Genomic DNA, 12,595 nt, shown 5'->3' with positions numbered 1-12,595 from the left:
AAAACAGAGATACTCAAACTGCATTTCGTTGTTCAACTATGGGTATGTCAGCGAGCGTGTGTGTGTGTGTGTGTGTTTGTGTGTGTGTTATCTGTAAACATATACATTAAAAACTTCAGACTTAGGCCAGGCATAGGGTGCATGCCTGTAATCCCAGCACTCAGGAGAGTGAGGCAGGAGAATCATGAGTTTTCGGTCAGCCTGGGCTACACAGCAGAGTTCAAGGTCATCCTGGACTACACAGTGGGACCCTGTCTCAAATCAAATCAGACTCTTGTTCAATAATGGCATATCTTCCTTTCATTTCTATAATTCTTTCATTTGTTTGTTTTTGTTTTTTCTGTTTTTTCAGACAGGGTCTCACTACATAGTCTGAACTCACTATGTAGTCCAGGCTGGCCTCGAAGCGATCCTTCTGCTTCAGCCCCCCGTGTGCTGGGATTACAGGAATGAGCTGCCACACCCAGCTCACTTCTGTAATTCTTGCCATGTCACCCTTTATTCAAGGATAGGAAACCATAATCAATATGAAGTGAATCGAAGGCATCTCTCTGGATTTTGGTTTTTGTTGCGGGGGAGGTTATTTTTCTTTTTGTGGTGCTGGAGAGTGAATCCAGGGCTTGGCACATGGTAGGCAAGTGCTCTACCACTGAGCTGCACCCCAGCCTTTTTCTGTTTCTACTTAACACCACATTCAAAATCCAACACAATTACTTGGTTAATAGCAACTCACTAGGCAAAAGTGACCATCTGAACAGACTCAAGTGTCTACAGAAGGACAGATTATCTTGTCCGAAGGAGATGAGAAAAAGGTTGATAAGCATTAGCCAAGAAAGATGGATATCTGGCATCCTGCAACCAATACAGAGGAAGGATAACTAGTCTTTGCTTAAGAGTGTTTTTCTTAAATTTGTCTTTTGGCCTAAGGCGAGCCAAGAAGCAGTCTAAGCGAAAACATATAAAACTTCCGTTAGGAGAAATGAGTTCAAGAGCTCTACTGTCCAGCATGGTGACTTTAACTAATAGCAATATACTTCAAAAATTCTTAGAGTAGATTTTAAATGTTCTCAACACACATACACACATACACACATACACACACACACAACACACAAAGTATGTAAAGTAATGCGTACGTTAATTAGCTTGATTTTGCCAGCCCATGATGTGGACATATTTCAAAGCAACATGTTGTACTTCAGAAGTATATAGTCATCCCTCAGTATTTGGTGGGGGATTTGTTCCAAGACCCCATGGATACCAAAATCTAAGGATATTCAAGCCCCTAATATAAAAGTGCATAGTATTTCCATATAACCTTCACATATCCACTCACATACTTAAAATCATCTCTAGATAACTTATTACACCTAATACAATGTAAATGCTGTGTAAATAACTGTTATACTACATTGTTTGGGAATAATGACAAGAAAAAAGAGTCTGTACATGTTCAATACAGGCTCAACATTTTCTTTCAAAAATTTTCAGTCACAAGTTGGTGAGTCCACATTGAACTCTCCAGATACAGAGGACTTCCCCCAACTGTACATAATTTTTATTTGTCAACTTAAAACAATAAAATTGGGAAACACTACAAATAAAGGCAATAATAAGTATGAAAGAGAAAAAAGAAAAACCAAAAGCTAGCTTTAACATTTACATTGAAGACCCTAATTTTCTCAAATCCACATTTAAAACTGTAAGATTGCAACGTCATATGACTTACCTGTCTATCAAAAGCTACCCATGACGGTACATCAGTTCCTTCTCCTTTCGGATATATCCTGTATTTAGTCTTCACTTTTTGCCCAATAAGTGGTTCTCCACCTATTCCAGGCTTCTCTTCACTCACCAGCATTCTAACATTGTTGCAAAAGCCCCAATGTTGAGATTTATGAAACTTCTCCTTTCCCCACTACGAGCACAAGAAACAATACAAAATGGCCAAAGTTACTCTTTATGACTGTTATCTATTTTCAAATGAAACACATTTTCCCATCATTTATTTTTTCCAACACAAAATACATATGGACTAGCAAATAATTATGAACAATCTTTATCCATAAGATTATGTCAATTTTAACATACAGGATTCCAAACTTCAAAAAGCAGTAAGAATAAACCTAATGCTCCATGCTATTTAAAACATTTCAAGGTAACAGTTACTTCAAGTGAACATTTAGAACATTAGCTTGCTAATTGGTCTTTCCCACTTATTTGCCAAGAATGCAAACAGAAAAAACAAAAACAGCCCCTCTAGTCCAGAGCAAATATTTAACAGTTTTTCACTTAAGTCTGAACATTTTTTTCACTAAAACAGAAAACAAAATCTTGTCCTCATTAAAATAAATGTAACAGGGGCCCAAGGATTTAGCTCAGTGATTCCGGTGCCTGCCTCACAAGCGAAAGGTCCCAAGATTGAACTCCAGTACCAAAAAAATAAAATAAAATAAAATACATGTAACAGAAATTGCACAGAGTTGACATTCTCTATCAAAACACCTTGCCTCCTACCTTAGCTAGTGATTCGGACAGAGAGGCAAACGCAGATAATGTCAGCAAAGGTTGTTGAGCATGTGGGCTGAGATCACCTCTCATGCACTGCCAGTGGGAAAGGCAAGCAGAACAGCCACTTGGGGGACAGATATGGAAATTTCTAGCAAGGTGATGGGAATGATGTATTCCATGGCATGGCAAGCTAACTCCTAAGTCTCTTGCTTCTCAGCACAAGGACTGGGCATCAAATTATCTGCTACAGTAGTGTTTGCAAGAGTGACAAACAACAAACTGACTGCAAATAGCAGGAAAAATACCTTGATTGTGCTCTCTTTATAAAAGAGAATATTAAAACAGGTCAAAAATTACCTGTCAATATAGACAAATTACTTGTCAATAGACAAATCTCAAAACATGGCAATCAAAAAATTGGTAGAAATATTCAAAAATACAGTATTACTTATGGATAATGCATTGGAATAAACAAATTCAAGATTACATAATATTCATGATAATATAGGATGTAATAATGAATATACAATATAACTACATGGCCAGGCATTGTGGCGCATGCTTGTAATCCCAGCACTCAGGAGGCTGAAGCAGGAAGACTGCTGCAAGTTTGAGGACAGCCTGGGCTACATAGTGAGTTCAAAACCAGCCTGAATTACACGGCGAGACCCTGTCTCAAAAAAACAAAAACAACAACAAAAAAAAAGAGTTTAAGGTTGGACAGAGAATGGAGCACTAGCATGCAGACAGTTATTCTTGAAGTTATCAGAGGCTAGATTAAAAGCAGCTGCATCAATTAAACATAAACTAAGAAAACAATAAAAACAAAATCAACTTTTGAGACCAAAGATGTAGATACGTAAAATGAGTACTTTCTCTGCAATAAAATATATAAAAACCATATGTGATGCAATCAAAAAGTAGAGTAATTTTTAAAAATTTATTACACTAAAAGACACACTGCCATAACCCTCCGCCCTCCCTCTGTTTCGAGCACACTTATCCTATCATTCTTGCCATTTTCTGAAGCAGTTCTAGAAGTTCTCTTTCACGAGTATCTTTAGTTGCACTGTTGTAGCTGCTTCCATGTCCTGAATTAATTCAAAACTTTGACCTTTCAAGGTCATTTTGACTTTGGGGAAGAGTCAGAAGTTTCACAGTGCCAGATCTGATGAATAAGGTTACAATGTAATATTTTCACAAGCCTGCTTTTCTGTTGGATGGTACTCTGTGGCAGCAATCGCCGCATTTGTGATCACACCTCATAAAGACACAAAAGAGGACCTCCAGAACTGCTTCAAAAGTGACAACAATGGGATAAATGTGTTTGAAGCAAGGGAGAGTATCTTGAAGGGGGATTAATGGCAATGTATCTTTTAGTGTAATAAATATTTTTAATTTAAACATTTACTATTTCAATCCCACAGTGGATATGATATTATAGAATGGACACCCACATGCCCTGCCCTGCATTAAAAATAAACACTTGGGGCTGGGGATTTAGCTCAGTGGTTCCGGTGCCTGCCTCGCAAGCGCAAGGTCCCGAGTTCGAACCCCGGTACCAAACAAATAAATAAATAAAAATAAAAATAAACACTTGAAGCCCACTCTTGAGTTCATGGCCCTGCCTCTCACTCCAAATACAACACTTATTGGGAATTTGCTACTTGCCAGTTTGCCGAGATTGTATACAACCAGGGCAAGAGCCTCTGGCAAAGCAAATACTTTAGCATGGCAATTCCTTTTGTGGTGAAGGCAGCCTGGAAGAATGGAGAAGTGCCTGGGCACTATTGTCCAGGGGAGCAAGGGCCATGACAGCTACCCAGGGCAGGTCAGAACCCAGGCTCTCAGACTTGGACAGGAAAGCTAGACGCAAAGGTTAGGATGCTGAGCTCCAGCCTGGTTCTGATCCTTGGAGAATCAGTTACCAACCCCTCCCATTAATACACACACAATCACACATACAATCAGATTACCATAAATAAGTCCCAAATTGGGCCAGGGATTTAGCTCAGTGGTTCTGCCACCTGCCTTCCAAGTACAAGGTCCCCAGTTTGATCCCCGGTACCAAAAAAAAAAAAAAAAAAAAAAAAATCAGTCCCAAATCACCAGAGAGCAAAGCAAAAGTTGGGTTTGTCAACATTAACGATGGAATAATACATAATTTTATAACAATAGGGGCTGGGGATTTAGCTCAGTGGTTCCGGTGCCTGCCTTGCAAGCACAAGGTCCCAAGTTCGATCCCCGGTACCAAAAAAAAAAGGTTAATGGTTAAAAAAAAGGTTAATGGATAACAATGTCCCCTCTTCTAAAGCAAGTAATTTTGGGTAATCATGAACTCATCTCAAACCAACAAATGTTTTTTAAGCATTTATTGTAGTACTAGCTTTGTACCAGATACACTAGTTAAAAATAAGCCTAAAACAGGCTGGGGATTTAGCTCAGTGGTGCCACCACCTGCTTCGCAAGCGCAAGGTCCCGAGTTCGATGCCCAGTGGCAAAAAAAAAAAGCCTAAGACTTGGCTCCTACCTTGAAACCCACAATCTTGCTGATGAAATAAGATTTAGGTATCAAAAACAACTAGAGAACAGTAGAGCTACCATGTTTGACCACTTACTTATTCTAAGCCGGACCTTTTCCTAAAGGATTCACTGTCACAAAATTATTTGATCAATGTCTTAGTTACTTTTCTCATTGCTGGGACAAAATACCCAACACCTACAAGTTAAAGAAGGAAAGGCTTATTTCAGCTCACAGTCTATAGAGGTTTTGGTCTATAGTTAGCTGGCTCTAAGGCAACATGGCATGGCAGAGGGGCATCACAGAGGACAAACAGTCCATGGCCCAGCAGGCAGGAGATAGTGAAGCAGCAAGCAGCAACAGCCAAGCCTGCCTTCCCTCTCTCCCTTTATATTCCATGCAGGCTGCAAGCCTATTGATTGATACCACCCATACCCAACGTGGAGCTTCCATTATCTACACCCAGAACTATGCTAATTCCGACCAGTGGATTAATTTTGTACCACACAATCTTAATCCCAGAATCCCATTGTGTAGACCCAGCCAGCTCCAAAAAGCCCTGTCTATGAGCAGCACATGAGGCTTTGGGGGGACATAAAGTTACAAGCCATAATAGTATTATCACTACCATTTTACAATGAGGAAACCAGGCAGAGAAGCAAATTGGCACACCCAGAGTTATACAGTACCTAGGGCTGCCTGCACCTGAACCTAAGGTTCATGCAGCACTAAGCTCCAGTGAGTTCATCTGACCAGAGCTGAGCACTGCTAGGGTGAACTGGTAGTACTGGGATTCTGTGGATAATTGGGATCAGTGCTGAGGCCAGAAGAATGAGAAAAATTTGACAGGAGAGGAGAGGCAATGGTGTTCAAGCAGAGTTATGAGGCTGCATAGCAGATGAGCTGATAGCCCCAGAGTGAGGGGCAAGAGACAGACAAGTCTAGTAAAAAGGACCAGCTCAAGTTTGGAAGCAAAGTGAGACAGAGTAGCATATATAAGGTGGTCTATATTATGGAAAGCCTCATATGTGAATACCTTAACATTCTCCTTTTATCAAGCTGCCAGATTATTTACTGAACCGTGTGCCCTATTCTAGGGAATGTGGCGTAAAGAATATTAAGTCACAGCCAGCCTTCCAGTCTCCGATGATCTTTCTCCACTACTCATAAGTCTCCTCCATGGATCCCAGTTTCCATCATCACATCCAAAAAGCTCTTGTCATTGTTGAAGGCCTCACTCAGCTACCCGATCCCCAGAATGCCACAATTTTTCCATATACATCCTCCTCTTTGGTCAGACAACATCTCACAGCTTAGAAAGCACCCTGAAGCTCATTCATGGCTCTTTTCAGGACTTCTACACTAGATCTCCTCTCCCAACAGCCAGGTCCTAACCTATCACACAGTCATCTCTCCCACAAACATTTAGTGAGCATCCATAGGTTGCTGAGCTATGTGGGCTCTAGGGACGTGGCCTTGGGCAAGCCACAGCTCCCAATCTTGGAACAGAAGCCAGACACTAAGACACTATGGCTCTGGATGTGGCAATGGTTTCTTGCTATGATACCAAAAGTATAAGCAACAAAGAAAAAATAAATAAAATAAACATAAAAATTTTAAATGTGTATGCATTAATACACTATCAAGAGAATAAAACACAACCCACAAAACAGAAGAACATATTTGGAAATCATGCATATGGAATCCAAAATAAATGAAGAGCTCTTACAACTCAGCAGAAGACAAATGATTCAATTTTTAAATGGGCAAAGACTTGAATAGACATTTTCCCAAGAGGATATTCTGATAGTCAAAAAACACATGAAAAGATACTCATTATTATTAATCATTAGGAAAATGCAAATGAAAACTAAAGAAACCACTTCACACTCAGCAGGGTGACTATAATCAAACGAGAGAAGAATAACAAGTGTTGGTGATGATACAGAGACACTGAAACCTTCATATATTGCTAGTGGGATTTTAAAATAGTATGGATTAAAACAGGTTAGCACTTCCTTATTAAGATAAACAGAATTACCATATGATCCTGCAATTCCACTCCTGGGTATATACTCAAAAAACTAAAGCCAAGTGAGGTGGCACACACCTGTAATTCCAGCACTATGAGAGCCTGAGGCAGAAGGATCACAAGTTCAAGTACAGCCTGGGCAACTCAGTGACTTAGTGAGAACCCATCTCTAAATAAAAATAAAATAAGGGCTGGGAATGTAGTTTAGTACAAAGGTCCTGAGTTCAATCCTCAATACTGCAAATACAAGAGACAGAGACAGAGAGAGAAATGTATGTTTACAGAAAATGTATGTTTACACAAATATTCATAGTAAAAACAAAATATTCATAGTAAAAAACAAAGTTCACAATAGTCAAAAACTGAAAACTCAGGGCCGGGGATTTAGCTCAGTGATGCCTGACTCTCAAGCGCAAGGTCCTGAGTTCGATCCCTGGTACCAAAAAAAAAAAAAAAAAAACAACTGAAAACTCAAAAGTCCATCTGCTGATGAATAAGGAAAATGTAGTCTAGCCAGGTGCAGTTGCACATGCCTCTTATCCCAGCACTTGGGAGGCTGAAACAGGATCACCTTGAGTTCGAGGGCAACCTGAACTACATGGCGAGACTCTGTCTCAAAAAAAAAAAAAAAAAAAAAAAGAAACCAGGGGTCTAGCCATACAATGCAATATCACTCTGCCATCAAAAAGAATGAAGTATTGACACATGGTATAACATGGATGAACCTTGAAAACGCTATGCTAAGTGAAAGAAGCCAGATGTAAAAGTTCACATATTCTGAGATTCCATTTCTATGAAGCATCCAAAATAGGAAACTCATAGAAGCAGGAAGATTAGTGGTTGCCAGGGACTAAAAAGAGGAGATAATGAGAAGTAACTGCCCGTGAGGAAGTTTTTCTTTAAACAGTCATGGCAGCTGTACAGCAGTGTGAATGTACTAAATGCCACTGAATTACACACTTGAAGTGGTTAAATAATAGATTTTATATTATGTGTATTTTACCACAATTAGAGGAAAAAAACAGCCAGTGTGAGATTCATACACCACAAATGAGCTAAATAATGACCATCCCCAGGGATGCCCAGGAGCTTGAGGCCCCTGCTGACCACCAGCTCTCTGTCACGCGCATATACCACAACATGGACACACACCCACATCTTATTTGTCTATCTAGATGACAGATTTTGTTTTTTAAAGAAACAGGGTCTCATTACGTTGCCCAAGATGACCCCAAACTCCTGGGCTCAAGCTATCCTCCAGCCTCTGCCTCCCTAAAAGCAGAAGTATAGGTACGTGTCACTGTCCTCAGCTTAGATAACTTTTCTTTATTTTTTGGCGGCTGAGAATGGAATCCAGGGCCCTGAGTACGCTAGGCAAGTGCTCTACCACTGAACTACATCTCCAGGCCTGGAGATCATTTTTTTTTTTTTTTTTTTTTTTTTGAGATCATTCTTGAAAAGAGAAAAAGAATAGGTAGTAGGTTATTTTGAAAACTTTTAAAATTTGTTTTGTAGGGTTTTCTTTGCAGTGCTGGGAATAGAACCCAGGGCCTCACATATGCTAGGAAAGTGCTCTACCACAGAGCTGCACCCCCAGCGTGACAAACGTTGTCTAACTCTGAGATTATGGTGTCTATTTCTTCTTTTTTACGTGTTGTCTCCCTATCTAATACATTGCTGCAGATATAGAAGGCCCATAAAACTTGAGGGATACATTAAACGGTTACCAAGTGAAAAATTGTGGTCTGGATCAAACAGGCAAGAAGGAGCCATCAAATTTTACCAAGGAATGGAGGGACAGGATGCGGTAGCACATCTGAAGACAGATTCCTTAAGATTGGGCAAAGGAGATTCAAAGGGGGACAATCTGAAATCAAAAAACTTGAAGAGGCCACTACCACATGTTAACATAAAGATCTTAAGGAAGCTGATTAAATCACACACAGTATACCAAGAAATTAAGAATCTACAGCTCAGCAGCAGAGCGCTGCCCTAGCATGTGCCAAGTCCCTGGGTTCTACCCCCAGCACTACAAAAACAAACAGAATCCCCACACACAAACTTCTGAGCTACTTTCCAAGTTTACCCTTTGCTAACCTTTCCCTTTTCATCAGGAAAGGGTAAGTCTCAGTTTAATGACATGGATTTAATTAAGGGTTTTTACCACCTAAACACTTGTCTATCAGAAAGAAAACAAGCCAAGCCTGGTGGCGCACACCTGTAATCCCAACTACTATCAGAAAGAAAACAACCAAGTGCAGTGGCACACATCTGTAATCCCAGCCACACGAGGCTGAGCAAGAAGATCATCAAATTGAAGGCCAGCCAGGGCAACTTAATGACACCCTGTCTCAAAGTAAAAAAAATAAAGAGTTGGGCATATATCACAGTGCAAGGCCCTGGCTTCAATACCCAGTAATGGAAAGAAAATACAAACAACAAAAAAAAGCAGGCCTTCAACTCATTGCATGCATTTGTTTGTTTGTCCTCACAGTACTGGGAATTAAACCCAGGGCCTTGTGCATGCTGGCCAAGAGCTCTACCACTGAACTACACCCTCAGCCTGACTCAGCTTTTTCCAGGTATCATATCTAAAATCGGTTGTTTTCATGCCTTTTTTTTTTTTTTTTTACCATGATCTTCCACTTAAGTAGCATGGCTCCCATTTATGGTGCAGATATTCAATTTCCCTTTTTTTTTTTTTTTTTGGTACTGGGGATTGAACTCAGGTCCTTGTGCTTGCGAGGCAGGCAGCGGAGCCACTGAGCTAAATCCCCGGCCCTCAATTTCCTTTTTAAATTCATTTTAGTTTTAAGTGATTCAATTTGCAGAGAGATACTAAGTACCACATAAAGCATCTGTTGGATCATACATAGGGTTTTTAAATCCTGCAGGTCGCATGCATGTTACCAAATTTTGGCAGGCCTTGAGTCCATGGTACAAATTCCACAGGAGTGCATCAGTTTAAGCATCTAGGAAAAGGGTAGAAATTGGGATAGAGACAAAAATCGTGATCTAGGAAGCAATGTGACCCGAGGATATGTGTCACGTCCCTTGATGGTGTTCAGGAACCCAGACACAGAACAAGGAAGAAGGTACAGAACTGCCAGGGGGGTACAGATCTGCCAGCATGACCAAAGAGCTAGGAGCTATAAAGGGTGGACTGAAGATGCTAAGAAGGCTCTGGCCAGAAGAGGAGATAAAGCAGAAGAAAACCATACAACTAAGCAAACAGGAATGACTGCAGTCCATTTACAATCTCCATGGTTACTCAAGTCCTAACTGCAATAGCCCTTTGCTTGGGCCTCTGGCCGTGACCAACATCCTTTGGCCCTCCTCCCCTGAGTTCCTTTCTCTAGACCATGAAGACATTCAACTTCTTTATTTCGTAGAGACCCAAGCCTCTTTCAGCCCTGAGTCCTGCTTGCATTTCTAACTTCACTCCCTCGAACCCACCACCTTAATTTCATGTTCCCAGGAATAGCATCCTGCGGTCATCAACAGACCTTTCTCCAGTTCTGCCCTCCTGTACTCCAGCCTGCCATGCTGCTCCCTGTCAGGCCTTACCTTGCAGGACACCACACTCTTCTTGCTCTTGACAGGCCTAGGGACCCCAGCTTGAGACATGAGATTAAGTGAATAAATAGGGGCCAAAGGCGTAGAGGCTTAAAGGACAATGGAGTTTGTTTTGAACAGAGGATACAAAGATTGAGGCAGGAAGATAGGATGTAACTAAAACTAGCTGGGAAAAGAGGTATGATTAAGATCCTGGAACACATGTGCAGAACAATTCTCAGAGCCCTGCATGTGGACTCTCACAAAAACTCACTCGGGTAGGTTTTTGATAGGATGACCTGGACACAACACCAGCTTGGAAATATAACAGAAGGACAATCACCATTAAGTGTTTGCTGTCATGTCTCTTCATGGTAGCCCACTCTATGCTGTAGAGTGTATTTTTATTTCTTCCTCCCTTTTTCCTACTTTTACTTGGCCCAAGCTCCCTCTGCAGAGCCCATTTTTTCCCTACCCTTCCGTGTTTTTCCCAACCTTTAATAAATGTGAAACTTTGCCACCATTTATACATGTTTAGTTCAATTCTTTGTTCAGGACAGAAAGAATCCAGAAATCACCACCAGAAGGAAATACCAGCACCCCAAAATCCAGTAACAGGATCACTCTGCCCACCATACAAGGAACTGAATATATTTCTATATAGCTCAGGCAGAAAACAATGGGTGGCCAACATCAAAGAAATAGAAATGGAAGAGTAAAAGTGATTGAATCCTACATGTTTTAGTTTTTTATATAGTAAATAAACTTTATTCAATGGCTCTTCCAAGATGATGTTGCCAACAGAGATTTGCATACAATAGTTTGTCTTGATTATTTACAATTTATAGTAGTATTTTTTCCTCTGAAAAATGTAAGTACAAAAGCTAAGTAAACAATGAGGTACTGCCGTTCGAGATTTATCATATGTTATAGCTTAAAGAACTAGTCATTAGCAAATGAGGTACAGGAAGAGATGAGTTGTTAATGATGCCAGTATTCTGACCTGAGCAACTAGAAGGATGGGGTGTTATGGGACGAGGAACAGTGTGCAGGGAACCTAGATCAGAGTTCTGGAGGGAGGAAGCAGACACAGGAGTCCAGAATGCTACTCTGGACACACTGAGTTGGAGATACCGCTCAGAGAAGCAAGCAGAGATGTTGACTGGCAGGCAGATGTGTGAGTCTGAAATTCAGGTCAAAGGTCAAGGTTGGATATAAAAATCTAACAGAAGTCAGTGGACGGCTGATGTTCAAGGCTACAGTAGTGAACTAAATGAAGGAAGTGCAGAAAAGAAGCCCAAGCCTGAGGTTTAAAAATATTCCCCTGTTACAAATCAGGGAGATGGAGTAGAATTCACAAAGACTTAAAAAAAAGAGTACCTGGGGAGTCAGGAAGAAAACTACATTTTTGTCACAGTAATTGTAAAGAAAGCAGTTGAAGAAGGAAGGAGTGATTACCTGGGTCCAATGCTACTAATAAAACAAATGAAGATAGGCTTTAGACTTGACGCCAGATTTGGCAACATGGAGATTGTGGTGACCTTGATGAGAATGGTCTCAGCATCCCCAGGGACAGAAATATCTCTGAACCACATGTCTTTTTTAATAGCTCTGGGTAAGGCATTGCAAATCAAAACTCTTGAGTTTCCAGTATTTATAATTTCCTTAAAATAACCCAAGCTCAGAAAAATGTAAGAAATAAATAAAAGATCATCTAAACGTCATCTCCTTTGAAGTCTTCCCTGGCTGGGAGAGGCAGAACATTCTGTTCCTGAACAGATTTAATGAGGTCTTGAAGGTCACCCTGTCTTTAATCATTTATGTACTTGCCCAATGCCCAATACTTATATCACCAGGATCAGATACAGTACTTAGAACACAGAACACAATAAATTCAAAAATAATAATGATAACAGAGGAGGTCCTTGAAAGAGCAGCAGTATTCTAGACAGAAACAATCTCACAATCAATAAGTT

The 12,595-nt window shown here is 40.4% G+C and overlaps 1 protein-coding gene across 5 annotated transcripts in view; it reads right to left on the bottom strand.

Moving 5' to 3' along the window:
- Positions 1 to 12,595, bottom strand: part of Efhc2 (EF-hand domain containing 2) — a 261,879-nt gene that overhangs the window by 170,430 nt on the left and 78,854 nt on the right. For all 5 annotated transcript variants that reach the window (XM_087189834.1, XM_087189833.1, XM_087189837.1 and 2 more), the window contains one exon: positions 1,730 to 1,918. In XM_087189834.1, the coding sequence (XP_087045960.1) occupies positions 1,730 to 1,918 (189 nt within the window). The remainder of the gene's footprint in view (positions 1 to 1,729; positions 1,919 to 12,595) is intronic.

The sequence above is a fragment of the Heterocephalus glaber genome, unplaced genomic scaffold, assembly GCF_053883595.1.
Source record: "Heterocephalus glaber isolate CG9 unplaced genomic scaffold, H.glaber_assembly_v1.0 deba00001547, whole genome shotgun sequence".
NCBI classification, from domain to species: domain Eukaryota; kingdom Metazoa; phylum Chordata; class Mammalia; order Rodentia; family Bathyergidae; genus Heterocephalus; species Heterocephalus glaber.
This window is presented reverse-complemented; position numbering and strand designations above follow the sequence as displayed.